The 27,804-nt window shown below is 40.7% G+C and overlaps 2 protein-coding genes and 1 long non-coding RNA gene across 4 annotated transcripts; 1 reads left to right on the top strand and 2 right to left on the bottom strand.

The window, feature by feature from the left end:
• Nucleotides 1-210: 210 nt before the first annotated feature.
• On the bottom strand, nt 211-4,434 carry LOC113586968 (uncharacterized). Its single transcript, XR_003411682.2, has 4 exons — nt 4,299-4,434; nt 2,733-2,854; nt 712-826; nt 211-522 (listed from the first exon to the last, which is right to left on the bottom strand). It is a non-coding gene; the product is annotated as an uncharacterized LOC113586968 (long non-coding RNA).
• On the top strand, nt 4,396-10,662 carry arl8a (ADP-ribosylation factor-like 8A). Of its 2 annotated transcripts, XR_014119434.1 has the most exons (8): nt 4,396-4,530; nt 5,388-5,468; nt 5,586-5,659; nt 5,816-5,909; nt 6,512-6,579; nt 6,677-6,747; nt 7,405-7,591; nt 7,781-10,662. XR_014119434.1 is itself a non-coding variant. In XM_027025416.3 (7 exons), the coding sequence occupies exons 1-7, from the start codon at nt 4,408-4,410 to the stop codon at nt 7,452-7,454; spliced, it is 561 nt and encodes a 186-aa protein (XP_026881217.1). In that variant the 5' UTR covers nt 4,396-4,407; the 3' UTR covers nt 7,455-10,662. The 2 variants fall into 2 exon arrangements, 1 of the variants encoding a protein (XP_026881217.1); XM_027025416.3 differs by having other exon boundaries at nt 7,405-10,662.
• Nucleotides 10,663-13,976: 3,314 nt separating this feature from the next.
• Nucleotides 13,977-18,033, bottom strand: gpr37l1a (G protein-coupled receptor 37 like 1a). Its single transcript, XM_027025428.3, has 2 exons — nt 17,038-18,033; nt 13,977-16,137 (listed from the first exon to the last, which is right to left on the bottom strand). Exons 1-2 carry the CDS (start codon nt 17,683-17,685, stop codon nt 15,217-15,219), a joined length of 1,569 nt encoding a protein of 522 aa, XP_026881229.2. The 5' UTR covers nt 17,686-18,033; the 3' UTR covers nt 13,977-15,216.
• Nucleotides 18,034-27,804: the final 9,771 nt, after the last annotated feature.

The raw sequence follows: 27,804 nt of genomic DNA, 5'->3' as shown, positions 1-27,804 counted from the left end.
AAAAAAAAAAGCACAGTTTGGACTTACCACATTTTGCAGCAAAAGTGCTCCTTTCTCCACAGTGATGTGCTTACAAGATTAGGACATACTGTTTAAGTGTAGTTGTGATCTCTGTGTTCTGTCCCACTCAAATCATTTTATATATATATATATATATATATATATATATATATATATATATATATATATATATATATATAAAATCTCGATTGGTGTGTCAACTGGAACTCTTAGTGAACAAAGGATTTAGGGTGAAACCTCAACATCTTTCATCTACAGAAAATTCTGATCTCTGAGCATTTCAATAAGGCAAAGATTTACTCCCATCAGTGATGAGGATCTTGAACAGCATGTAAGAATTCTCCATCAGCAACATTGGTAGATGATGAGGGGCTAATCCGGTGAATTGTCCTTCTCTATATGTAAACAGACACTGAAATGCTTTATAGTACCTCTCCACATTTTTCCAGTCTGCCACAGGAGTTGATCCCTTGTTTAAACTGTTCCACCATGGTTGCATATCTGAAATATACATAAAGCAAAAATAAATTAATAAAATAAATGGTCCATAGTGATAATTAGATATAAGGATGGCACCAGCTAGTCAGTCTACATATGCCCATTATTAGCAATAAGCAACATCATTAGTCAACAAATTCTATCTAACACAGATTGCTGTGCAATACATACATACAGCACTATAAATGATACCTGTGAAAGATGAAATGCTTCACAACTTGTGAGGTGATTTGTGGAATGTTCTGGACTGTGGCTTCATATACATGCCACAGTCTGCAATCCAGTCCTCAGGTTTGCATTCTTTAATCTAAGAAGACAACATAAGACAAGCAAAAGAAACAAACAGAAAGAAACAGAAATGTGTATTACTTTAAATTTCTTATATTGTACTTTAGACTGTAATATTTTGATGAACATTACAACGCAATGTACAATATAAGAAATACAGAGTAATACACAGTTCAGTTTTGTCACAGGTAATCTCTGCAAAATGTAAGATGAGCTCTAACTTTAATAACTTAAACAAAGCACAAAATGGCATATTGCTAGAATACTTGCTGAAGCTTGTCTTGACCACACTTGTCTGGTAAGATGGCAATATCAAATCCTTCTAGATCTGGAGCCTGACCAGACATTAACTGATTAGGCTGGGACTGAACGCTTTAATGCCTGGTCCCCCATCCAATAGACACCAGGCAATCAGCTTGCCTCCAGTATAATACTCTCCCTTATCTAGTGCTGCCTGATCATACAAAAAAAAAAACAAAAAACAAAAAAAAAAAAAAAGGTTGCCTGGCTGGCCCTCAAAAATGTCCAAAGTAGACTGCATGTCCTTCATTAAAAGCCTACCACAGAAACAAGAGGAAAGCTGTTAATATAATAGAAAATGAACTCATCAATGAAACATGCAACTGGGTCATCTTGTGTCAAACAAAGAAAATGGAAAATATTCTCTCTATTCTCTCATTGTCATAAATAATGGTCCCATAGATTAAGAGAGCATATCTGAACAAACACCACTGTCAAAACCAAGAAGCTTTTAAATAAAGTTGGAGGACACTGAAGCACCAAACAGCTTTCAAAAACTGAGAGAATGAGACACAACTGCAACTCTGGATATCTGCATCAACCAAGCTGCAGTGAGGTGTATGACAAGAGTAATGAGCATTACAAAAAACCTTTCATTTCATTGGTCAAGAGTCTAATTTCCTCATGATTAATGTGTTTCCCAGGTTATATGGTAAAAATCCAGCTTTGTGGAACATCATTGGAACAGTTGTTCCAGTGACGACCCACAAAACTGGGCTCTGTGAAAAGAAACCATCGCCAAAAAAGTTTCTTTTCTTCCTGTTTCTCTGATTTTTGCTGTGTATCTCTCCAGCTCTTTTGGAGCCATGTTTGTATGTAAAGTGCATTCATCAACTCAGACAACCCTTCTAATCAAAAACAGCCATGAAGCACAAGTTATTAATTTATGCATCAGGAAATAAAAGCAAAATACATACAACATTAAAAGGGCTTATTACTAAATGCCTATATATACCTGCAGATCATGTGGACAAACTAAATCCTGAAAAGCATTTTTAGTATTAAGTATTTTATGCTTCTCACAATAACAATAGTCTTCTTTCTTTGATTTGTCTGGCTCCTTTTCTTTTTGAATTACTACGCATCCTTTCAGACCCACTGTGCTGAGTTAGTGCCTCACAGTGAACAGAAACACCTAGGATTATATCAGATTTAAAGCAAAAATAGAGCATGACTTTTGCCTCTCTCAAAGATAAATGCTGTAATTGCTGTTTATCTGATGGGAGCTGTTTTGGTGGTTGGTAGGAGAATTCAGATATAAATAAAATGGGACTATCTTTTAATACATTTTTGAACTCCACTTTAGATATTTAATCTTCTCAGAAATATTCAGAAAAAATGTTTGCTCCTAAATCTAAGATGACTGTGAATTCAATAAATGAAAGGTGGTCACTGTCCTGGAGAGTTCTCATGTAGACACATCATGATCATCAGTCATCTCACCCACAGATTCAATCCGTGGACATTTCTGCAGGTCAAAATAGCCCTGATTTAAAGCTGTGATGGTTCCGTGTATAATTCGCCTCCTTCTTGCTCCTCTCTGCAGCTTCCTGCTGTACCAGTGTATAAATAAATATTAGTCATAATGAAAAACAAACAAAGAAACAAACCACATAATATCATACCTAAGCCTGATTGGTCAAGTTGCTCTCAATCCAGTGAGTTGGGAATTGTGGTTTGGTTAGGATCCTGTAATAAGAAAAGCTTCACCTGCCATTAAAGCCCAGGCCACGTCCACATCTTTCACCTAACAAAATAAAACATGACTCATCATCCCATATCAAATGTATTAGATATTTGTAATAAACACAACACAAATAAAAAAAATTCTTCTGCTGAGCAACTATTTTATTCAGTCACATGCCAGCTGTTCTACTCACTAGCTACAAAGCACAATTAAGGACGGTACCAAACGCTACCAACTTGTCTAGCTTGAGATGTTAGACATTGTACTTAAAGTTACTTTACTGGCTTTACTGACTCTACTGGCTTCAGATATCGTATACATCACGGACCATGTAATGCATTTTGAAATGATCAGTTGATCATTAATGTTAAAAGGGAACTAAACAAAAGGGTCAGTTCAATTGTAAGTTAGGGTGTAAAGTTTATACTAAACCCTATAGTAGTTTTAAACTAACAAGGTGTATTATTTCTTTCACCACAGGAGCGGGTTTTCGTGCTAAAATAGGCTACACAAATCTGTTACATACATCTGACTAGTCAGAATAATAGTTCAAGATATCCACAAACACATTATGACTAGTCAGAATGATCATTTCAGATATCTGAAATACAAGAGCCATCTAGTTAACAATGCATTCAAAATATCCATAATTTCTTTGGAGATATCTTAAAAAGACTTTAGACTAATCTTAAATCAAACCTGGGGTGTCTTCAATTCAATTTTGGCTAGTCATAATTTGAATTCAAGATATCTACAATTTAATTTGCACTAGTGACAACTTATTTTCAGATATCTAAAAATACATTTAAGATATCTTAAATCATGAAGAAATTTAAGATCTCTTTAATGACTAATCAGAAACAAAGCGGACATATCTAAAATTTGCTTTACAACTAGTGATAACATTTTGGACATCTTAAATTTATATTGCATATAGTCAATAATGAATTTAATTTATCTTGAATTGAAGCTCCCGGACAAAATGAACCGCAAACGTGACGTCATTAATTCTAGTCAAAATGTAATTAGAGATATCCTGAATTAGCATTATGTCTAGTTGTAAATGAATTGCAGATATCTTTAAATAATCTGTTGAGCTCAATAAATGTTAAAACCGTTTACCATAGATATTGTAGTAATATTTATAATAGCCAATTGTTAATATTAATTACGTAACTAATTAATTAATATAACTTATTTGATATAAAATTGTACTAAGTATGCAATTTATTGTTCACGTCCCTTCCGAACAATTCTGTAGGAGTAAGGATCGTTGCGGCAGGGGGCGCAACGTAGAAGAAAGGAAAAGTGCCGTCGGTCCAGCGTGCCTTCTTTGCTGAGCACCCATCTCCCCAGCGTTGTTTAGGATCAGCTGTGGCCCAAACCCCACCCAACGAGGAAGGGCAAGGCAAAGGGAGAAATACTGACAGCGAGAACCGACTGGCATTCCACGGCTATTTGAAAAATTACAACAAATAACAGCCAAATAGATACGGACGCTCACCTTCTCAACCAACTGTCTAGAAAAAGGGAGCCAACCTCCCCAAAGCCTTGCAGCGCCGCGACGGTGCAGACGGAGTCAACTGATTATATTCCCGAGGAGCGAACTCAAGATGATCGCTTTATTTAACAAGCTGCTGGATTGGTTTAAAGCGTTGTTCTGGAAAGAAGAAATGGAACTGACTCTGGTTGGCCTGCAGTATTCGGGGAAGACGACCTTTGTGAACGTGATTGCGGTAAACAGTTTGTTCAGCGTAGGCCTTCTTAATGATTTTCCAGGCGATGGCGAAAAGCGGTCTCGTGATTGACGCTGCGCCTCCCTTACGCCGAAAACGTCGCGTGATTCTCGGGCTGGGCCTTGCACACATCACGGTTGTTAGCGGAATGGGCACACCTATTTATTAGCACAGAATGGTTTTTTGCCTAATGAATGTGAGGGATGGTAATGTCACCTATTGAGCCTAGGTGCCCCTCCACAGCTTTGACGAGGCCTGTGAACGTAAAAACAAACCCAAATGGGTCAAGCGCCGAGCGCGTCGCGATTTTTATGTGCCACATGCATTACATCAACGACTTGCAACAGATCAGGGCGGGTCATTTTTGACAGGGATCCTAAGTGTATGATTAAGATTAACAGTCATTAAAGCTCGAAATCTATGGTGGTTTAGACCCTACTGGGCAAAATCACATGTGGAAACTGAGCCTTTCCTGATTCTCACGGTCCCCGTTGAATGGTCTGTCCGTGTAATGTTAGCTCACCAGTCTTACTGAAGGCATCAGTCTTGGAAGTTTGTGTTCTGTATCATACGGTTGTTTCCTGTACCCAGTGATTACAGCTGAGTGCGCATTAAGGTATGCTGCATCTTGGCCTGCCTAACGGCAGTGTGCAGGCAGTGTTTAAGCCCAGCCTCTGACCTGAACCACCAGTCAGTGTGTGTGTGCGCTTTATTCAGCACAGCCTATTTAATGAATATTCCTTCAGTGTGACATACACAGGCAGGGGAGGGTAATTTGGGAATATGTTTAGAACATAAACATGTACCCATCACAGAAACTTGCCAACAGACTTGAATTTCGTTCTTTCTACCTGCAGTCAGGTCAGTTCAGTGAGGACATGATTCCTACAGTGGGATTCAACATGAGGAAGATCACCAAGGGAAACGTCACAATCAAGGTGAGCATGTCAGTCAAAATGCTTCATTCAAAAGTCCATTTGAGGGCTTTATTCCAGTGTTGTCTCAACATGTATTGGAGTAAACGACTCATATAACATTGTGTGTGTGATGTGTAGCTATGGGATATTGGAGGCCAGCCGCGCTTCCGCAGTATGTGGGAAAGGTACTGTCGAGGAGTCAGTGCTATAGTGTGAGTATTACTCTGATCTACTAATAATGCTATTTGTTGTCTTGTTACTGGGTCACCCTGTAATTACGTTATGATATTCATTACAGTAAAGCATTACTAGAAGACTGATCATGAGATTCTTCCTTGGTTTCTTTCTATACTCCCCTTTTTTCTCAGGTATATGGTTGATGCTGCAGACCCAGAGAAGATCGAGGCCTCCAAGAATGAACTCCACAACCTGTTAGACAAACCACAGCTACAGGGTATTCCTGTGAGTCTTTTTCTCTCTCGCGCATGCACGCACACACACACACACAAACGAACGCATGCACGCACGCACACACACACACAAGCACTTCGACACACTTTGAAGTGTCTGATCCAACTTCTTGTTAAACAGTAAACTTAAATTTGCCCACCAGACAAAAATGGCAGTCATGTGACTACCAGACACAATGGTGGTCTTGTGTCTAATTCTAATGAAATGGTACTTTTTTCCTAATGATCATAAAAATGGAACCAATTGGTATTTGATTCCCTGACATGCTCATTTTACAAGTAAGAACGTCCAGCCTAAGAGATTAAGGCAGACCCCAGCAAACACACCCACCAACCCACCCCACCCAGCAAACACACAGACCAACCAACCCCAACCTAAGCAAACACAGCACATATAACTCAATATAAGAAAGTAAGGCTGTGCCCATTTTTAATTGACAACAAGAATATAATTTAATAACATTTTTTAAAATAAGCAATGTAGTTAAATTAATCTCTCATGTTCAGAGGTCTGTGTGGTTATATATCATACATCACAGGTGTAGTGGTTAAACTGGTTGTGCTGTTCTGTGTCTTGTGTTTTTTGCTGTGCAGGTTCTGGTTTTAGGCAATAAGAGAGACCTGCATGGAGCTCTGGATGAGAAGGAGCTCATTGAGAGGATGTGAGCCTGCCTCATTGTCTATAACCTCATTAACTGCATTTATACTGCCATGTTCCTAATGAACTCTGAAGTAATAGAGACTCATCCTCCTCCTTAGGAACCTGTCGGCCATCCAGGACCGAGAGATTTGCTGCTACTCCATCTCATGTAAGGAGAAGGACAACATAGGTAAGACTCAGACAAAAGTCACACCTGTGCACTGGAACAGTCCTTTGAAGGTTGTTCACGTCATTTATTGGTGCTGCTGTATATATGAAGTCATGCTTATTAATAATTATGTATATTAATAGGTTTTATTACAATGTACATGTCAGTATGTTTCATATTTTGTCTTGTTTTTATCAGACAGCTTCACTATGTAATAATGTATTGGATAAAACATCCAATTAAAATAGAAATAGAACCATAAGTAGTTACATGACAAGGAAACAGAAAGGAAGTTGAGTTGACTTGTGGAATCAAAAGATCAGGCAAAAATATACAAACAAAAGTGAAAAACAATACCTATATTATGGTGACAACAGTGCTACAGACATTTGCAGCAGTTCTACCTGGAGCCCCTGATCTTTTATGCCTGTATGGTTTAATAAACCAGAGGTACTCACTTCTATCTCTAGGGCTCAATAATCCAGAGATACTCTCTTCTGCCTGTAGGACTTAATATACCAAAGGTACTCACTTCCGCTCGTAAGGCTAAATAAGCCAATGGTACTCTATTCTGTATGTGGATCATAATAAACCAGAGATACACTCTTCTGCCTGTAGTGCTTTATAGACCTGACTTGTAAATAAAGGGTGGTTCTCCAATGTGGTTCTATGTTCTAGATATCACACTACAGTGGCTCATCCAGCACTCTAGAACCAGGCGAAGCTGAGAGAAGAGCAGCTGAGTTGGAGAAACAGTATCATGTGATCACCTGTATGCCACGCCCCCTCGGTTTTATTAGAAAATCATCCTACTTTCCTCATCGTCTTCTCCCCTCCCCTGCTGCTACCTCTCTCCCCAAAACAGGTTTTGTTCTTGTAAAAATTGTGATAATTATGATTTGCACTGTTAATTTTTTTTTTTTTTTTTTTTTTTTTTTTTTTTTACTTGTATGCATTTTTATAATGTAGAATTCAGACTGGATCGATTTGATAGTCACTTATCAAATAACTTTTTCTTTTTTTTTTTTGTTACCGTGTGTGTTTCAAACTGCAGGTCAGATGGAGGTCAAAAGTATTGATTTAGTCAATTTAGTGAGACCATTACAGTTCATCCCAGTGTCACGTGACCAGATTTCATTCAGACCGTACGGTGCTGCCTTCTGGTTCTGTCACCAGTGGTGCCTGATTGGTCAGCAAGGTTCTTTATGAGCTGGTGTAAGTGCAAGAAGTGCCCCAGAATATGCTACACATGAGACACTTGGCTGCACGTTTTTCTCCTGTGGTGGTAATTGAGCAGGAGTCAGGCTGTCTCATCTGCTATATTTAGTGTGAAATGAGAAAGAGGGTGGTTGTATCGAGTCAAAGCAGATGCACTCTGGGCTGGGGTCGGGTCACTAGTGACTAGTGATGCTTTGGGCTCCCCTGGGTTTCCACATATTCAGAGGCAGCTGGGAGTCTTCATGGCAGCTTTGTGTGGGGTTATGCCACTTAGCAGCAGAAATAAAGCGCTTCACACCAGGTCTGCTCAAATAGCTTCAGCCTTTCAACTATAGCCCGGCCTGTAACAGAGCAACCATTTTGCGGATGTGACATTTATGTATACTGCTGCTCTTCTGACACACAATTATACACACAAACCCAGTCTGATTTATGTCACTGCCTGGCCATAAAAATGGCCTGAGGAAATGCTCTAGTTCTAATGGAAATGTTCATGTGCATTTCTGAATGAATGGGCAGACATGTTTAAAACCGCTCTACTTTAATCCTGCTGTGTTCTTGTTCAAACTGCAGGAGGATAGAAAAAACAAATGACCCACACCAGCTGTTGTCTGTAAGACTTCTTGCTATGACAACAATGCATCTTTTAACTATTGTCATTGACACACATATGCTGATGTCCATGCATTTTATTCAGGCTCCCACGCCATACGCACTCCAAACAGGGCCAGTCCATACTGGTTTCCATACTGGAGTCCGTACTGGTTTCCATACTGGAGGGGCTGCAGTTCACTGCAGGACACTCAGTCTCGTTTCTGAGTGCGTGAGCGGCATGTGCGTTGAGGTTTCCAAAGGTCAGTGCAGTGTTTCTGGCTCGCTTGCCCTGCTACTTCAGTCACACTCTTTCAGAGGATCTGGGCAAGTGTGAACAAAATGAAATGCAGGAGATGAACTGAGGTGGAGCTAGTGGAGTTCTTTTAGCCCTGCCCTTTGGCCTATCGGGAATGCATTCTCACCTCAACTCAGCACACACTTTGATGTGATCTTCACATCACTTTTTTCACTCTGGTCTGTTTGATCTTAAATGACTATTAATGTAAGAATGTGTTCCCTGAATTCCAAATCTTCACCTGAAATTCTTTACTATTGTAGAGTTGCATTTGTTTTCCCTTGCAAAGGTTTTTTTATATATATATATATATATATATATATATATATAAATAAACGACTCTAGAAATAAAATTCGAAATAAAGTACAAATAAATAGTAAATACAAAGAATTTAGGTTTTCTGGGTAAGATAAATATGCTCAATGAAGTGTCACTGATTTAAGATGAGCAACATCAAAAGGAGTTTAGTGTAGATTATCTTAGTTATTTCGATAACCACAGTCCAGATAACGGCCTCTTCTTAACAGGCCAGTCAGGAAGAAAAATATTCTGTTCTTTCATCCTTATTTTTCTCAACCTAATTTCATGTTTTCAGATCATCTGATGTAAGCTGGCATTAAAACCACTGTTAACTAGTGCATTACCATTATACATACTATATATATGTACAGTTCAGTCTTTTTCAGGTGCATGGTTTTAGAACATTTGTCATGCTTTTTGACTGGATGTTGTATATAGTGACACACAACCATTCTCATTAATAGCCTTGGAATCAAATTAGCCGTTTCATTTTTGTGTTACAAGATTAAAACGAAAAAATACAAATCACCTTATTGGTTTACAAAACTGTGTTTGTGGCTGTGCATATGTAGGAGGTGGTAACTGATCTTTCAGCCAAAGGGTAAACTGGAGGAACTTCATTTTTTATACACCGTAAACCCTTTTTATTTATTTATTTAGATTTTCTTTACTACTGTGACTAATTTTTGTATTCAATCCATATTTTATAAGGTTACATCATCTTAATTTTTGCTTTAAAACCATATGGTACAGTTTCCTAGAACCAGATTAAGAATAAATTTTGGCTAAAAAGAATGTCCATCAGCGATTCACCATTGGCACCTCAGTTTAGTCCCAGGCTATGGTTAATCTGTGTGGGAATCCAGGCCTTATGTCATTGTCTGTTTTGTTTTGTTTTTTTTTCCCCAAAAACTGTGAAAGTGTTTTGCAGTGACACTGTTAGTGGTCTAGGGTGGGATTTGTGGTCTACTGCTGGGCTAGGAGGAGTTGTAGTCCAGTGCTTGGGCCAAGGTAGGCATCATCTATGGCATTTTGCCATGAGACCAAGAACTGTCATGACTTTTTCTGTCATGTTTATTTAGATTTTTTTTTTTTAAATGTCTTTTGTTTGTTTTTGTATCATTGGAGGAAAAGAGTAGTTTGATATGGTGGGACCCCTTCCATGTCATTATTGTGGGACAGCAAGTTTGCGATAGCGCCTGCTGGTTTGTTTACCTGAGATGCCACACTCTGTCACATGACTGGTTGTGACTCACACACGTCCTCATCCTATTTCTAATAAACTCTATCTCCACATCCTTTATCATACTTTTTTTAAAAAAAGGTTTTGTTTCTTTATGAAAATAACTTTTTAAACTTGTTGACATGGTCACCTCTGATGTAACAGGTGTTTGTGTGTTTTTCTGGTGAAGACTCTGCAGGGGTCTTTATTCAGACTTTTTTTTTCTCTATTTGTGTCCTTACAGTGCTAACTGTACATGATGCTCTTGTAATCTTTAAAATGAGAATAAATAATTCCCACTGAGTAGAGGGCAGTGTGTGTAAATATGTTTATTTTCTACATGCTGATCTGGTATTATGTGTTTTTATATTTAGTAGTGAAGCCAAACCATCTGTGGTCTAGTTCTTCACATTTGTGATGTGTATATATTTTAAGAAATCATTGGAAGTTTGAAGGTCAAGGTTTGAGATTAGATTTTGTGGCATAATCAAAGAAACGAGGGTCTCACAGATGGTCCCAGTTTGTGTTTAGCATCCACTGGAACCCTATTAGGTTTCTATATGTTCATGCCGTAGGTTATTGTCTGTAAAAATGTTCACCTTGATGTGGCCACGCGTCCATTTTTGTTTCACCACTAGAGGGTAGTCTCGTTTAAGCGTTTCTTTTTCTCCAGCTGCAGTTAGCAAGAGTTTGTCTGTTGTGCGCAAGCATGCACACACACAAAAGCTTCAGTGTGACTGAGGCTGAATAAGACGCAGGGGCCCACTGAAGAATTCTCTCCCCCACTATGAAGTACAAACAGTAGCAAAGTACCAGTGTGATGATGCGTCAGGGAGGAAGGAGAGCTGTATAATCAGTGCTGTGCTGAGCGGAGCAAGGCACACTTCATATCACTTAATTCCTCCTGTTGAACTTGGCTTTCTGTGGTTCTTCTCTGGTCCTAGAGTTGCCCAGCTCTGTAAAGTTAAACACTTTCTCTGCTCTAACACTGATCACTCATCTTATTTGGCTGTGTAGCGAGCTCGCTATAAACTGGAATAGTAAAACAACAAGCTGAGCCAGCATCAGGACACAGTGACATGATAAATCTATATATTTTTTCTGAGAGCATTCCTCACCCTGAGCAATCACCCTCTCACCCCATGCATTCACCAGAATTTTTATGTACAACAGGCTTGTATAGAATGCAGGATTAAAGAGCTCTCCAGAGGTCTGTTGGTTTTGCTGACAGGATGTGTGTGAGTGCGTGTGTGTGTGTGTGTGTGTGTGTGTGTGTGTGTGTGTATGAGTGTGTGTGTGTATGTGTGTGTGTGTGTGTGTGAGATTGTGTGTGTGTGTGTGTGTGTGTGTGTGTGTGTGTGTGTGTGTGTGTGTGTGTGTGTGTTTGTGTGTGCGCGCACGCGTTAGAAATTGTGTTGCATGTCTGTGTGTTGTGTGTTACAAATGGCCTTTGTCTGAAATGACTGAAATGTCTTTTTTGTTTGGCCAGGCAGGAGTTGGACCTTAAAGGAGCCTCTTCTGTGTTGGTTTTGGACCTGTATGGATGGCTGTGTAAGTGTGCACATGCACTGCCTTTCGAACATTCTGTATACTAAAGACTAAATTAACTAAAACAAAATCAGTCAGTATAAGACATCACAGTTTAAGATAAGTAATACAAGCCTCAAAACACAAAATGTGTGTGTGTATTTGTGTGTTTTAGGATATTGAGAAGCGACTGGAAGCTGGGTCTTTGGCCTGGTGCACAAGGTTTGATAGTGCTTGTGTTACTGAGAGATGGGACAGAGGAAGAGAAGAAAGAGAGAGTCAGAGAGGCAGGATATCCAGAAAATTAATTAATAACCACTGACACAGTGCTGAATCCAAGCCAGTGCTCCTCTTTAACTTACACTGAGAAAAATAATGACACAATTCCCAGATAAGCTGTAGCATTTCATTGCATGTTCCCTGACTCCTGTGAACTGGGCAGCAGCCTAAAGCCGGGATCCGCTGGGTTGTTGACAACTCTCTGACAGCTGGCGCTGTGCAGTTCTGTGTGTTCTGGAGGAAATGGTTCTCATCCGGATTTGAGCCTGCAGAGAGCTGGACCCCAGACTGACAACATGTCGGTGTAAGTTACTGTACCACAACACACCGCAAACATGTTACTAAGGAAACGCTAGAGCTTTGGGAACTCAATGCATACTAAACACACACACACACACACACACACACACACACAGTACTTCCCTCCTGTTCCCTGAGGGGACAAAACAAATAGTACTCAATCACAGCTCACAAGATCATGAAGAAAGCCTAAACCCTAAACCAACCCCCAGCCTCAACAAGTCCGGAGAGAGTTTACAGTCGAAGGCCGCACTAGCCTATCTCATGACACGAGTCATCTTATAGTACTGGCCTTGGGAAGAACTGTTAGTTTCCTCCAGGATGGGGGAGTCCTCTCACAACATGTTGGGGGAGGTGAGAGGAGAGTTTTGAGGGTGTCAAACTCTGTCTCCTCACTCACACAAAGCCCCTCAACATGGGTCACTCATTCTCAGTAACAGCTTTTGTAACAGCAGAAATAAGATTAGCATGAGAAGAAAACACTAAAATGGTATATTCTCAAATGTGACTGAGGAAGGTATTCAGCCAGCATGTTTTTTCACGCTTTTGTAGCATTTGTAAACCTAAATCTTTCAATATATGGTGGGCTGTTTGTCTGTGTGTGTGTGTTCCTTTTACAGGACTCACTTAGCACATCCTATTCTGATGCTTAATAGAGGCCCTCATGGCTAAAATATGTCTGTGAAGTAAAACAAACTTTTTCCTTACAATAACAATGTTTTATGAATTAAATACTCTCACAAATACAACACAAGTAGACATACTTCATGTTTTTTTTTTATTATGCTTTGTGGGGTTTTTTTCTTTTCTTTTAGTTCTGGTTTTTACTATTAAAAGGCGATCACTAATTGCATTACTTAGAGTTCACTGGTCTTACAGCCGCACTGTAAACAGTCCTGGCTAACAGCACGCTTGGTTATAATGAACTCTGTAATTGCCTTGCGTTCTGACCAGAGACTTGTTTAGCCAGACTTCACATGTAAGGGCATGCGGGGGAGGAATTTAAGAAAAAAAGTCCCAGTGTCCGTGGCAACCGGCAAGGCTATGAAAGCGAAGGCAAGAAAGACGCAGCATGTTTGAGATCCGAGCAGGAAGAGACGGGGTGTGACAGTCGCTTAGCAACCTCCGCGGTTTAAGAGCCAGAGTGTGACGACAGTAGCTTAGCAACCCCCGACAGGCCCGGACAGAGATCCAGAGAGAGGCTTTGAGGGGGCGACAGAACAAAACGGCCCTTATAAGACCCCCCCAAACACTGGCCAAGACTCAGCAGTCTAACATTTTAGCCTGAGAATGAGAAGCTGCCAATTTAAAGGCATCCATACAGACTTCCCACCTCTGTGTGTGTGTGTGTGTTATAAATCAGAGGAAAGAGAGATGAGTAGGAGGCTATGGGAAGATTAATGACCTGAATCCCATTTTTGTGTTCCATAAAGTTCACATTGTCTACAACTTTTCTGTGCCTTAGAAAGGTCACACTGTGTGTTTCTCCTTGTCTACAACAAATATTCAAAAAACAATTTTAGCATGTTTTATTTAATTCAAAAGAAAATAACCCATAAAAATTCACATAGAATAAAACAAAAATAAAGCCCAGTTTCAGTACTGGGTCTTGGAACTATAATTAACTATATAATAATCTGGGCTATATTATCCACAGAGTCTATGATACATGCTGTTTATGTGTTAAACTATGCCTACTCAAGGCATAACTGTACTATTTTTCTCTAATTACAAAGGCTGTCTATTGCTGTCCTCTGAACAACATGAACAGAAACAGGATGTTTTACTCCAGCTCCGTGCTGTATGAGTGCTGTGTCACTGATCCTGTCTCTCTTGTTCAAGGAGAGTGTGAAGTTGTACTCGGTGACTCTCTTACATGTCTGCAGTTTGTTTCCTGTAATCTCCTGATTACACATTTTAATTCATCGCTGATGTTACTCATGGGTAACTTTTCACATATTACACATATCAGTGTTATAAAAAACCATGCTCAATATTTATCTAAAAATAATAATGAAGACTCTCAGTGTAAAAAAGAAGCTTCAAGTTTGAATAGGATGGACCTCCAGCACAGACAGGAGGTGGATCTCCAGTGTAGAGAGGAAGTGAATCTAGACATGGTGCAAAAGCTGTGCAAGAAACTGATGTGACTAAAACACCCACCTCCTCACAGCACACACCCAGCCATGCACACTCGCCTGCACACAAGCGGCCTTCTGGTGACTAGACCTCTGACTGAAAACCACAACACTGGCAATTATAAGGGCGACAGTGAGGAAGGTCACTGATTCACTGTCCCTGTTCCTCCTCAGATGGGTCGCTCAAAAGCCACTGGACAAACTGAAGATGGAGGAACAGCAGAACAGTTTGGATACTGGAGGCAGATCACTGAATCTGTATCTGAATCTGAAATTAGGCCTAATCAACGATTCAACGATGCATTGTCATTCACAGCTTATGCTATATATGCTGAAAAGTTGAGGAGCTATGGTGGAAACAGTCACATGACTAGGCAGGGTAGTGAGTCCTAAAGAGCAAAGCTCCTAAAGAGCTGCTACACTGTCCATGAGTTTATCAGAGAACTGATATGAGACCTGCTAATCAAAAAGCTGACATGATAGGCTTCTTGTATTTAATTCAGAGGTACTTCAGTTTCAGCAACTTTATCTGAAAAAATAGTAAAAAAAAAAAAAGAAAAAAGTCTTAGATGTTAAGAAGAAATGTGCTCAGTATCTGTGCTGGGTAGGGGGGTGCTCAACATGGAGTCCCTATGGCCATCTCTGAAGAGCTGTCCTTCATTTTGTCAAAAAAGATGGCTGGTGATGTTCCAGAGACAATCTGTAACTTGTCCTCATTCACAGAAGCAGGAGAGGATGGAGAGGAAGACATAGCTGTTGCTGTTGTGGATGAGGATGATGACGGAGATGCTCCATCAGGCAGACACTCTTCATAGCAACAGCAGCAGCAGTCCATGAAGCTCCGCCCCAGAGAACGACACACGCACAAAATTAGAATGGGTGTGGCCCCAGCGCGCACAAACATCAGGAACTGGCCAATCAGAGCCAGCAGGGCCACCGTGGCCCCGCCCACTTGCAGGTTTGTGTAGGTGAGGCCGATGGTCCAGGCATGCTCAGGCAGGCTGCAAACGCCATACACGGCTGCCAGCATTAGCACGGTGCGTCCCAGTTGCCGCTCCCGAGCCTGCCGTTGCCTGCTGTGCTTGGGCGAGGAAGATGATGAGGAAGATGACGACATGGACGGGGAGGCAGGCCGGGCGTGTTGGCCTGTGTCTTCTGCGACGTGCCTTGTGAGCAGTTGGCAGGCGAGTGAGAAGAGCAGGGGGAGGCAGAAGAAGCAGCCGAAGGTCCACCAGGTCCGCGCCTCCTCATAAGTCACCGCCAGCGAGTACACAGACTCGGGCAGTGAGGGCGGCGGACGGCGGGCACACGAGTCCAGCGGCAGACCCGTGACGGGTGACACCTCGGTCACCAGCTGCCACAGAAGCAGCTCTGGGATTGCCAGGAGCAGAGAGCCCACCCACACCACTGACAGTTTCGGCACGATGGAGGCGCAAGGCTCTATCTGGTGTGGCCGGGGAGACGTGCTGGTCAGAGCATGGAAACGATCGATACTCAGGGCACATAGGCTGAATGTGGTCACGCCCAGAGCTGTCACCTGAGAGAAGTGAGTGAGGAGAGATGAGCAAGTAGCAGAGTAGGGGGAGTAACATAAGGTTATAGCCATTAGCTTTTTATTTACAACAAAGTAACATGAACTGCTGCAAGTGTATTGTGACCAGCTTCCCTCATGTGCCAAACCCCACATTTGAGCCAGATGAGACTACATTTTCATCTCTGTACCTAGAACCAGTTTGTGTAAGAAAATATGTAACCTTAGTAAATCCTTTGACAATCCTCTCTCTTCCATGGGTACCAGGAATGGAAGTGAGGATGAAGCAGTTTAAAGCACACAGGAGAAACTCTAGAGATAAACAAACATTTCCTTTTTTGCTACCGAGCGATTTAACCTTTAAATAAATACAGACTCTTGTTTCAGGCAGTTTGAGCCAAATCCCCATTTTACACACTAATGACCTCAATTAGCTACGTACGCTCATTCAGTCTAATTAGCCAAAGCGCTTATTTGCATAACAATTACAAAAATGCCCAGCTTCCCAGGCACAAGAAACTGACCATTTAAGGCTCTGACGCTAAATTTGAGGTGAAGTCTAAACCAGTGAAATCAAAGCCACTTTATATATATATATGTGTGTGTGTGTGTGTGTGTGTGTGTGTGTGTGTGTGTGTGTGTGTGTGTGTGTGTCATTGAGGTGATTCTCGTGTACTGCAGTATATTGTAATAAAAGATGCAGAGATGTTCACCACTGCAGTAAAGTACACAAGGTTTCCAGAGAAACAGGACGTTTCAGACAGCTGTGCTTATCGGCTTTTCTGCGTCTAGGTGTACGCAGTTTATACCAGAAAAGAGAGGTGTTCATAACCTCTGTATCCATCTATCTATCTAGAATGCAAAAGGGCTGAAAATCCTGCATGCTCGACTCTAAGGTAGACTAACCTCCACATAAGGCACGATTCGGCAGGATAGGTCACCCATTAAACGCCTCTTCGTTAGCTCGTTAAAGATGACCACCGGCAGACAGAAGAAAAGCACCAAGAAGTCCCAGAACGCGAGGCTGGCGAGGACGCAGTTCCACGTGGTCTTCAGGTAGTAGTTGTGCCACACCATGCACATCACCGCCAGGTTCCCCACAACGCCGACGGCGAACACGACCAGCGACAGCAGCATTAGCGCGTAGGCGCTGTACGACTCATCCGTTACCGGATATAACGGGTTGTGAATAAGAAGCGACCCATTGAAGATTCTCGGGGTGGTGAAATAGCCGTCCGGGTCGTATGGTCTGTGGTGTTTGTAGTTATGAGCAACCTGTTGCTCTCTTGGTTTTGCTTTCCAATCTTTGGCACCGCGCGGAACTCTCCTGTGTTGCACCTCGGGCCGCGAAATCGAGGGATCTTCATCTTTCTCATTTTCGGTTTTTCCGTTTGGACCCAGATGCTCCGGTTGACGGAGGCTGGCCGCAGGCAGACCGAGTTTCTCTGACTGCGTCTCCGCGGCGCTGGGCACCAGAAATGTTTCGTCCGAAGTTACGTGGCGCGACTCTAGAGCTCCAGTGAGCAACACAACAAAGCAAAGAAAAAGAATCATTTTCGCATTCAAGTTAAAGTGATGGTTATGCTCAAGAAAGAAAATAACCGTGGGAAGAGCCCCAAGAAATTGTGTGCAAAGAGCTCGAACTCCTAACCTCCCAACTTCTAACTCCTAACCTTGTCCGGGATGCAGTGTTTTCTGAGGAGCTTGCTGGTTTTCCTCACCCGTTATACGGTGATAAATTGGACTACGAAATAATGTGTGACAGCGCCCTCTCCTGGGCAGTAAAATGTGTAGCGAACTTTTCCAAACCAAAGCGTTTAACAAACGTAATCGAAAAAAGACAATCATACTACTGTGCAAATAAATGTAAACAATGTGTTTTAGACTGGAGGAAGTGCAGGCTATGGTTTGACTTAAGAAAGTAATAAAATAATATCAAATCAAATGATCAAATCAAATCAAAATGCATTTATATAGATGTTGTCAGAAAGCAGCTTTACAAATGTCCAAGCCCCCAGTGAGCAACACAAGGGCGACAGTGGCAAGGAAAAACTCCCCAGAGCATGAGGAAGAAACCTTGAGAGGAACCGAGACTCAAAGGGGGGGGGGGGGGGGTGTCCCATCCTCCTCTGGCCAACAGCAGTCACCACAATGACAAGCATTTTAAGAGAAAAATTCATTAAAAATGAAAAACAAAACAAAACAAAACAAAACCCCAAACAATTCAATTCATGTCATGTCTAGTCATTTTCTAGAAGTCCTAGTCTTGTCCCGATGGTGTGCATGTGTCCGAGACCCATCCCACAACAGTACATCCATTAAGGGCAGCGGAGAGCAGTTGGCTGGGTGGAGGTGTGGTGCGCTACAGGAGGGACATCGAGGTGGGAGGAGCCATGGCAGCTGAGACGGGTTGAGGCTCAGTAACATCATGACATCAGGGGGAGGTGGGAGGAGCCATGGCAGCTGAGACGGGTTGAGGCTCAGTAACATCATGACATCAGGGGGTGGGGGGAGGAGCCATGGCAGCTGAGACGGGTTGAGGCTCAGTAACATCATGACATCAGGGGGTGGGGGGAGGAGCCATGGCAGCTGAGACGGGTTGAGGCTCAGTAACATCATGACATCAGGGGGAGGTGGGAGGAGCCATGGCAGCTGAGACGGGTTGAGGCTCAGTAACATCATGACATCAGGGGGTAGTGGGAGGAGCCATGGCAGCTGAGACGGGTTGAGGCTCAGTAACATCATGACATCAGGGGTAGGTGAACCTCGGCAGAAATAGAGAATAGATTATTAGATCATTTTTTGAGTTCTCTTATGGTTATTTGTTTTTATGTTGTCTTATGCATATTTGTTTTTATGCAATACAATTATACAATTCTATCTTCACCTACCAAGACACCAGTGCCTTGCATAAGAGTAGATGGAAGCATTCATAAAGTACCCAAACTCAAAGCAAAATAATAAATAAAGATTCTCATTTAAATAAACTCAACACCCCGACCCAGTGGATGATTAAAAGGGAAGCAGCAAATGTCACCCCTGACCACAGAATGGCAGGCCACACGTATCACTTGTCTCACGGCGGGGTCAAGTTGTTACTTTCACTCAATTCTGAAGCAGAATATTTGCCTTATTTTGTAGTAGCAGTATGTAGTAATAGATCAGTTAACCCAGATTTCTGTACAACCTACTCACCACTGCTTATGCTTACAAGAGTAGGGCTTTATGGTGCTTTACTGGGTATTTTTGGAAGGGTTTTGATGTAATATTTTCATCTTCAGCATTTGGCAGATGCTCTTCTCCAGAGCAAATTCTATATTTGTAATATTTATTACATGTTTATTACATATATAGAATTATTTGCGCCATCACTGAAGTGTTAAGCGGTGCAGTTAGGAGTGTTAATATCAATCATTTGTTCTCTAAACATGTTCTATTCTTATATGGAGGTGTGAGGAGATTAGGATTTCTTCTTTTTAAACCAAAGAAATGACCTCTATACTGAACTGAGTTTATACCTAAATGTACGACTGTACTGTTCTCCATTGCCTTTGGCCTTCAGATAAGCATTAAATCTCCTGAGTATGCTGGAGTGATGGATTCTACAAGTCACATTGTAATTGCTGCAAAATGGATGGCTGCACAGTCTGGCTGTGAACAATTTTTTCCACCTCATCCCTAAGATGCTCACTGAGATCTAGAGATGGCGCAGGCCACTGAAACAATGAAAACTCATGTTATGTTCCTGGAACTAGGAATGATATGTTTCAGCAATGATATGTTTCTTTTGACAGGGTGCATGATTATGCTGGAAGTCCAGTGGAGTGCTCATCAACTAAAGCCAGGAGGAGATTTACTTGCTAATTAACCATGTTCAGATGCACTATGCCGTTGAAATGTTCTTCAGTGGGAATTGGGGGCCCTAATGTTTGCCAGGAAAAAAGTTCTGCCTGGAGTCATGTTGCTTCTGTCAAATTCATCCAACCAGGAACCATTTTTCCAGTTCTTATCATTCCAATTTTGAATCTCCTGTGTAGAGATCTTCTTGGTCTTTATGGACAATGTTGTCACCAGATTTTGTCTTCAGATGTTGTAAAATATTCTGATTCCAGGTGTGATTTCCCTGTTGTGACCTGTGTGCAGCTATACTTCAACACCTCTGATGGTACAAGCTGCTTTAATTATGTGTTTGGCATTCATTTCTGTACATGTGCAAGGCGACAGCCTTCTACACAACACTTTGTGTATTTTGCCCCTACTTTTATCATAACATTTTGAGGTTTTCTGCATAACTGTAATAGAAACTCAGCTTCATTCATATTTCTTTCTCAGATTACTGCATGCTGGAATACCTCCAAATGGGAGGAAAATAGCTCCCTATGGGTGGGCCATAATGCCAAATGGAGTGCCTCACTATTGGCCGATAAGTCTGGTGGCCCATGGCAATAGGTTTTCTGTGATGCTGGGTCCATTTTTGTGCTGTTTTACATAATGTTTTAATTTCTTATTTAAAAATTGATGCAGATTTGATAATGCAATGCTTTCACCTTAAAGTTTCATGTCAACCAATTAAATGCTTAGTAAGCTCTTTAACTAGCTATGAAGTCACTTAGGTCCAGCCCTCAGACCTTTAGACATTTTTTCATGTCCCCACACTATCCTTCATGCTGTCCATCTTTGTTTGATGGCTTTGCTGGCTGATATAATGACCAGTGGTGGCTGCTACGTATTTGAGCTATTTTTAACCTGTCTATGGTATAGTTAAACCAGCAGGGAGGTGAGGGCGTATGGCCAAATAGTCTACATAAGCAATGCCTTGATCTACAGCAAGCAGAGCAGAGATATTTTTAGCAGTCATTGAATCTTTCACATGTCATCAACTTCTTGCCCCTTCTTTACATGGCTTTCCCCATTTAGAGTCAATATTTACTGAAAATTCATAGTTTCCACTTCCTTTTAAAATAATTAAACAGTGCAGACAATGTAACCTATTATGCAACAGCCCTAAGAAATGAAAGAAAACAGGAAAATAAACTGCTGGGGTTAAGGAGTGGTAGCAGCTCCAATGAACTATTGTGAAACAAAGTTCTCAAGCCCATAATTGCACAGCAGGGGACTGGATGCCATTATGATAGAAGATAAGAAATGCTTGCTTTTGTCAATCATTAATGGTTTATTTAAGCAGCCAAGTTAATATTTCATCCCTATAAATCAGGTAATGAAACATCTCTATATTTAGCAATGGGTATGTTAACTAGAACCACACTGATTGCTCAGCCTGTTAGCTCTCCTGCTTTCTCTGATGTTTTAAGCAGAATTTGCTGTGTGGATATCCAAGGCAACACTGTGACATGATATGGTCCTCGGAGTGTGGAAGGCTCTACAACTAAGCTGCTTCTTTAATTATAAAACCAAATGAGCTTTTAATAGTTTAACTGTTACCAAATTAGTAGTACAATTACATTTAATACTACAGATAAAAGAAGTGAATTATTGAGAAAAATCTGAATGCATAAACCTTCCCAGACTCCATGCAGGGACCTCTCATTTGTAGTGGCCACTTACCTGCAAAGACCACCCACCTGTAGAGATCACATAAATGTAGAGATAACCCAACTGTAGAGACCATTTGCCTCTTGGAACAACTTTCCTACAGAGACCACCCACTTCCAAGAACCACTCACGTGTGGGTAGGCAGGAACTCGCCTGTAAGTAGGTGGGAACTAACCTTTTAAAGCTTGGTCACCAACTGATCTTAGTACTGTAAATTGAGAGTGTAAGACTCCTTGAGGGGAGGACCACCACCGCAATGGTCCAGGCCTGGAGGATTTAGCTAATGCTTAACTGAATTGATTCAACACAGCTCATTACTAAGGCCACCATGATACAAACAGAGAAGAGCAGAGCATGGCACATATTAATCACTAAACACTGCCAGGTCCCTTGCCCTTCCTCTGCATTAAAGGAGTTGCCTTTTGACCACATGAGGGCAGTAGTCAGCCAGTAGAACAGGCACCTTCAGACAGTTCATTTTAGGACAGGTTATTACTGCAATTTTTATATGTTTGTTTTTAATTTTAAGATAAAATGGATGTTCACCTGAAGTGGAAAACTGTTACTAGTGAGGGAGAAGAGCTTGGAGGATGCAGTCTCAGTATAGCATGGATGTGTTTATATCAGGAGCTGTTTACTGTGCAAAATTAAACAAATTACTGTCATCTGAAAAGTGACTTCTTGCTAAACATTACCAGACTGGTGGGAAATGCTTGTAACAGTACTGGACAACTGTACTTAACTGAGTTGGATTGAGCTAGACTGTAGAACTAGGCTTTGGTTTGTTTGTCTGTGTTTTTCAGAAAAGTGTATGTGTGTGTGGGGGGGAATATGTGTTCAGAGATGATGTAGGCAAGGCCTTCAATAATCTGATTTAAATAATCAGTTATCAAGTTGAAACAGGTGGTTCAGGGCACAGAAGTGCCTTAGCATTGCAGATAAAGGCCCTCCAGGCCCTGTGTTTGTCTAGCCTTCTTTAAACACTCAGAACATCCGTGTGTGTATATACATGTGAATAAGTATAGTGTATGTGTGTCTGTGTGCATCTCTATTGTCTGATTCTCCACTGCCGAAGAAGCGATGAGCTGAAATAAAGGCCATTGTTCTCTTCACCACCTTCTCATTTAATGGCTTCCGTTTCGCCCAGCAACCGGCTGTACCAGCTGCTCCGGCTCCTGCAGATTCCTCCTTTAAATGCAGCGGCAGTGGCCTTCCCAGCAGAGTGCTGGCACACATGCCAACCTCGCCAATTACAGCGGCACAATCTGACAGGTGAGAGAAATGATCTAGCAAGTGACGCTTCCAGTAAATCCTATGGAATGACAAATAGGTGTTGTGTTTATTTCAGTCTTGTAAAGATTACAACTGGAGGATTTAGGTGAGAGCTCACTAAAGACATACTGAATGCAGGTTAGAGTGCTCAGTCCTTTGCAGAAATTAACAGCACACTGGTGAACTTTAGAGGTGGGCACGCATAACTAAAACTGTCCTGTTTCAGTGAATTTTGTTTCAGTCATTTTATATATATATATATATATATATATATATATATATATATATATATATATATATATATATATATAAAGTTCAGATTGGTTAGGTTTGGGGATTATGGATTAATAGCTAATAAAACACATTAAAACATGTCATTTATATGGTTCCCAGCATAACTTTTATAACATGTAACAACTTATTGTAAATGCTAAAAACCTCTGTGTGACCTGTATGTGCCACTCTACAGGGACAAATCTCTCGCTCCCTCTCTCTCTTTCATGACCCCATTTCTTTTTCGTTTACTAAACACCATGGGTGCCTCTCAGGATGATGTGAGCGGATGAGCGGCAGGCTGCCAGTGCGGCACTCCTGCCGAGCCGTGGTTAGACCAGTCTCTCTCTGTGTAGAGCAGGCTCTGCACAGATCACATTTCTGTTAGGCCAGACCCTTAGGCAGCTGAGAGGAAAGAAGGCAGAAACTGACGGTTAGGTCACACACACACACACACACACACACACACACACACACACACACACACACACACCTCTGTATCTACAAAATCAGTCATGTATACTTCTGCTACCTTTGCCAGACACAACCAGTAAGCGGAGGCTGCAGGAACTCGCACGATATGCACTACAGATATTTTAATCCATGAAAGCCTGTTTGTGTTGACATGTGGTATGTGTGTAGAACTGTTTTAAAGCGAAGCTGAACTGGTTCACCTTATCTTCTCAGACTATTCAAACAAAAGAAAACACACAAACAAAACAAATGGAGCAAATGGTCATTGTTTGAAAAAGTAGCCAGCAATGGCACAGAAAGATAAAGTGTTAGGTGATTACACTTCTGATCATTACTCATCATGATAATTGATCATTGATTATTGCATAAAATTAAAGTCAACCTTATTGTTTTGATTTCACGTTTCCTGCTAGTTTCTTGATTTTTTTTTTTCATTTTCATATTGAGGAACTGAATTTTTTTATTATGTTGTATCTATGTGTTTTATAGCATTTTGTAGTTGTTTAAAGAGGTTTAGACAAATACAAACTTTTTATGACAATAATGCATTTATTGAACGCAAACTCGTTCAGCTGTGCACTAATTGTATAGTCTGAATGACAATAAAGCTGACTTTGAACTTTGAACTTTGAATGAAAAAACATTATGAAAAACACTACGAAATTCATTATGTATAAGCAATGATAATAATAATGAGATAGCACTCATATGACTGTATTCATGTTTATGAACATGCTGATAAGACAAGAGACCTTGTTTCATCCGTGAGACCAAAAATATATTGCAGATCATATGAGTGCTGTCCAAAATCTGACTGCATTGCTGTATATATTTGCTATGGTAAAGATTATCATGTTTTCAGCAGGGAGAATTTGAATCATCAGATATAATTAAAGATGAATTTGTTTTTAATACAAATATCAAACATCCTGTAACATGGATATCTTATAAATATGTTTGTCTTTGTATGTTTGAGCATAAGAGCACTATTATTTTTGTATTTGGTATTCAAATATGAAAAGACTGTAGAGAGCCAGTGGTGGGGCCTGATGTGGTTATCCTTATTTGAATATGTAAATATGTGAGAACAGAGGGGGAGGAAAGAGCATGTGTGTGTGTGTGTGTGTTTGTGCCTTGACCCTGCAGGGCTGTATTGCATCTCTATAGGTCGGATCCAACACACACACACACACACACACACACACACACACACACACACACACACAGAACAGAAGGGGAGATATAGGTGAGTGCAGAGAAACCAGCAGATACAAACTCCAAACAGTACCTGTTTCAACCCCTCAAATCACAGCTCTGTTCAGATGACTCGTCACTAATCACAGTGTGGTGTTTCAGTCAGGACAACTGTCATTTCTTAGAATTATTTATTAGATGTGAATCTAAATATACATGGTCATTTTTTTTGGCTGTGGATGGATCTGATGCCTAAATTGTGGGATATTCAGTATATTTCAGGACATGGATACAACCGAGAAGAATTCCTAGACACAAACAAAAACATTTGCATAAAGTCTACACTAACCAAATACCCAAAAATGTAAATGTAACCCCAGAAAAAAAGCAAAACAGTAAATATCTCTGCAGTCATGCAGTAAAAATGTCACCACTTTGAAAAAAAGCAACAGTGAGACTATATGAACATTAATGTGTTATTTTGTTATTTAACCAAAAATGTGTTTAATGCAATAACAAGTTGAAGGAAGTGTTTAATGTGTCAGATGTAGACCTATTCTGATTTTTTTTATTCTTGAAAATGTGTGGCATGATTCTGTGTAAATGTTTATCTTAAGAAGAGCCATGGATTCTTTGGATGTCTCAGTGTCATCCAGATGTGGGTAATTCCACTGAAGGATTTGACTGCTTTGTGGGCTGGAATGTGCTGGAATGAGCTGTAGTGCTGTTTTAGTGGTCTAGAGTGGTGCTGTGGTCGTGCGTTAGCTGGAGTAGTGCTGAAATGGAGTGCAGTTCTGGTGTAGTAGCTCTGTAGTGGGCCATAGTCATACTGTAATGAACTGAAGTGGTGGTGGTGTGCTTCTGTAGTTTTAAATATTTCACCAGTATCTGTATACTTGTGTACTACTGAACTCTTTAGATAAATGTCACATTAGTTAAAATGTGTTGTAACTGAAACCTGGCTATGTATGATAAGAAAGGAAAATTATTTTATGGGTTTAATGGGATTAGAGGATTCCTCAGCAGAATGAAATAATGAGAAGACATATGATATTTCTTACAATTTGTGCCGATCCAAAATCCAGCATGAGAAAACTAGCGTTGTTTCACACTTCGACTCACCACCACATTAAGGTCTTTATATATGCAGAACACCAGCTAGACACGGTAGAGAACCTGAGCAAGAAAGAGACAGAGAGTGCTGTTGTTTTGTAATTTGATAGTTATTGTATTAAGTCATGAATGGCAAAGAGTAGATGAGGAGATAAGCTTAGAAGGAAGATGATATTCATTGCACTTATTTTTCAGCAGACTCTTTGTATGTCCCTTCACCTAAACAGAAAGTTCACATTCCTGCACAATCAGCTCTATGTTCATGGGAAAGTGTATTTTTCACACAACCTGATAAGGCCTGTTTGCAGTGACACAGATAATTAAACAGTACCATTACTCTACAGATGGAATGAAAATAAGACATACAGGGTTGGACACCAGGAGAGCACCCTTACAGCACCTTATAACGTGACTTTAAAACCCCAAAGCTGCTTATGACAGACTTAATTAGGAAAAATTATACTTCAGTTCTGAGTTTCACATGGTAAGAGAGTCCTCTATTGAGAGTCATACATTACAACAGTCAAAGCTTTAAAAAAAGATGTTCTGTTGGAGTGGAACTGTGACTCATGCATGTGTGTCTGTGTGCATGTGTGTGTCTGTGTGTCTGTGTGCATGTGTGTGAGAGTATTTTAGGTGGCCGTTTTTAAGGTCAGGTGAAATGGTGCAAATCAGATTATAACAGCTCTCCCATATGTTTTACCTGCGCAAGATCGGATGTGTCAGGGCAGATAAAAAGAAAGAATTTAACCCCAGAGAGAGCGAGATTTAGGTAAGACTGAATTTAGATCAGATAGCCTTTTTCTTTTAACACACTGACCTGCATGTAAGCACAGCCTGTGCCATCTAGCATATAATGATAATAAGGTATACATTTATATAAGTTATTATTAAAAAAAGATTTTAACCCTTTTACACCCTAAAAAAATATAATTCCTAGAATTATAAAATGCTGGAATTGTAACGTTTGCCTGTGTGCTGCAGGGCGCGGAGTAGGACGCACAGACTCCCTCGATCTGATGAAACATTTATTTACATAAAACATGAATAACAATGGCAGCACTCATCCTATAGGGATTATAGTGAACATTTACATTAACAGAGATATTAGCAACAACAGAAACACTAAAATTAAACATTAACATAAACAATACCAGTCACAGAAACAATGACCAACGATGAGGCACACACAGGCGGGGGTTTAAATAGACAGACAAACACTTAACATCAAAACCCCATGCAGGTGTGTTCCATCATGGAGGGTGTGGATACAAACAAATGTGAACCCCCCGTACCACGTGACTCATTAAAAGAGTTCAACTTCAGTCATGATCACTTACTTGCATTTAACTTATATCAAACTTTATTTAGAATGAGTGAGGAATCAGCCAAAACATAATATTTTTAATCTACTCAATTCATCGCCTAGTTTAGCTGTTGTAAGGGGTCTAGTTTTTTGCTTATGTTTATTATTCATTATTTGGTCGTGCTTAGGTAATGTGACAATATGTTTGCTAACTTTATTTCTGTCTGTCTTTCTTTTTTTGTGTGTAGTGGTATGAAGTCTGACTACAACATAGTCACGAGACTCGTGCACTTGGTCCTGCCTACTTCCTGCCTCTCCTCTACATGCCCTCATGGTGGCCTGATTTGCATAAGCATGCTTGGATTTTCCCTTCTTTTCCCCTGAACTCTGCTCTTCTCAGGAAGCATGACAGTGTGAAGCATTAAATTACAGCATTACATTCAGCCCCAGCACCACTCCACAGTCCTCCGGGCCTAACCCACACAGCC

This window comes from Electrophorus electricus, chromosome 22 (assembly GCF_041902795.1).
Source record: "Electrophorus electricus isolate QZ-2024a chromosome 22, ASM4190279v1, whole genome shotgun sequence".
In the NCBI taxonomy this organism is placed as follows: Eukaryota; Metazoa; Chordata; class Actinopteri; order Gymnotiformes; family Gymnotidae; genus Electrophorus; species Electrophorus electricus.
The sequence above is the reverse complement of the archived record's forward strand: the minus strand, read 5'-3'. Positions and strand labels throughout refer to the sequence as shown.

Coding starts and splice junctions, on each gene's coding strand:
- arl8a (XM_027025416.3), top strand. CDS start 4,408: ATGATCGCTTTATTTAACAAGCTGCTGGATTGGTTTAAAGCGTTGTTC. Junction 4,531..5,387: donor CCTTTGTGAACGTGATTGCG/GTAAACAGTTTG, acceptor TTCTACCTGCAG/TCAGGTCAGTTCAGTGAGGA. Junction 6,748..7,404: donor TAAGGAGAAGGACAACATAG/GTAAGACTCAGA, acceptor TCTATGTTCTAG/ATATCACACTACAGTGGCTC.
- gpr37l1a (XM_027025428.3), bottom strand. CDS start 17,685: ATGATTCTTTTTCTTTGCTTTGTTGTGTTGCTCACTGGAGCTCTAGAG. Junction 16,138..17,037: donor GAATCGTGCCTTATGTGGAG/GTTAGTCTACCT, acceptor CACTTCTCTCAG/GTGACAGCTCTGGGCGTGAC.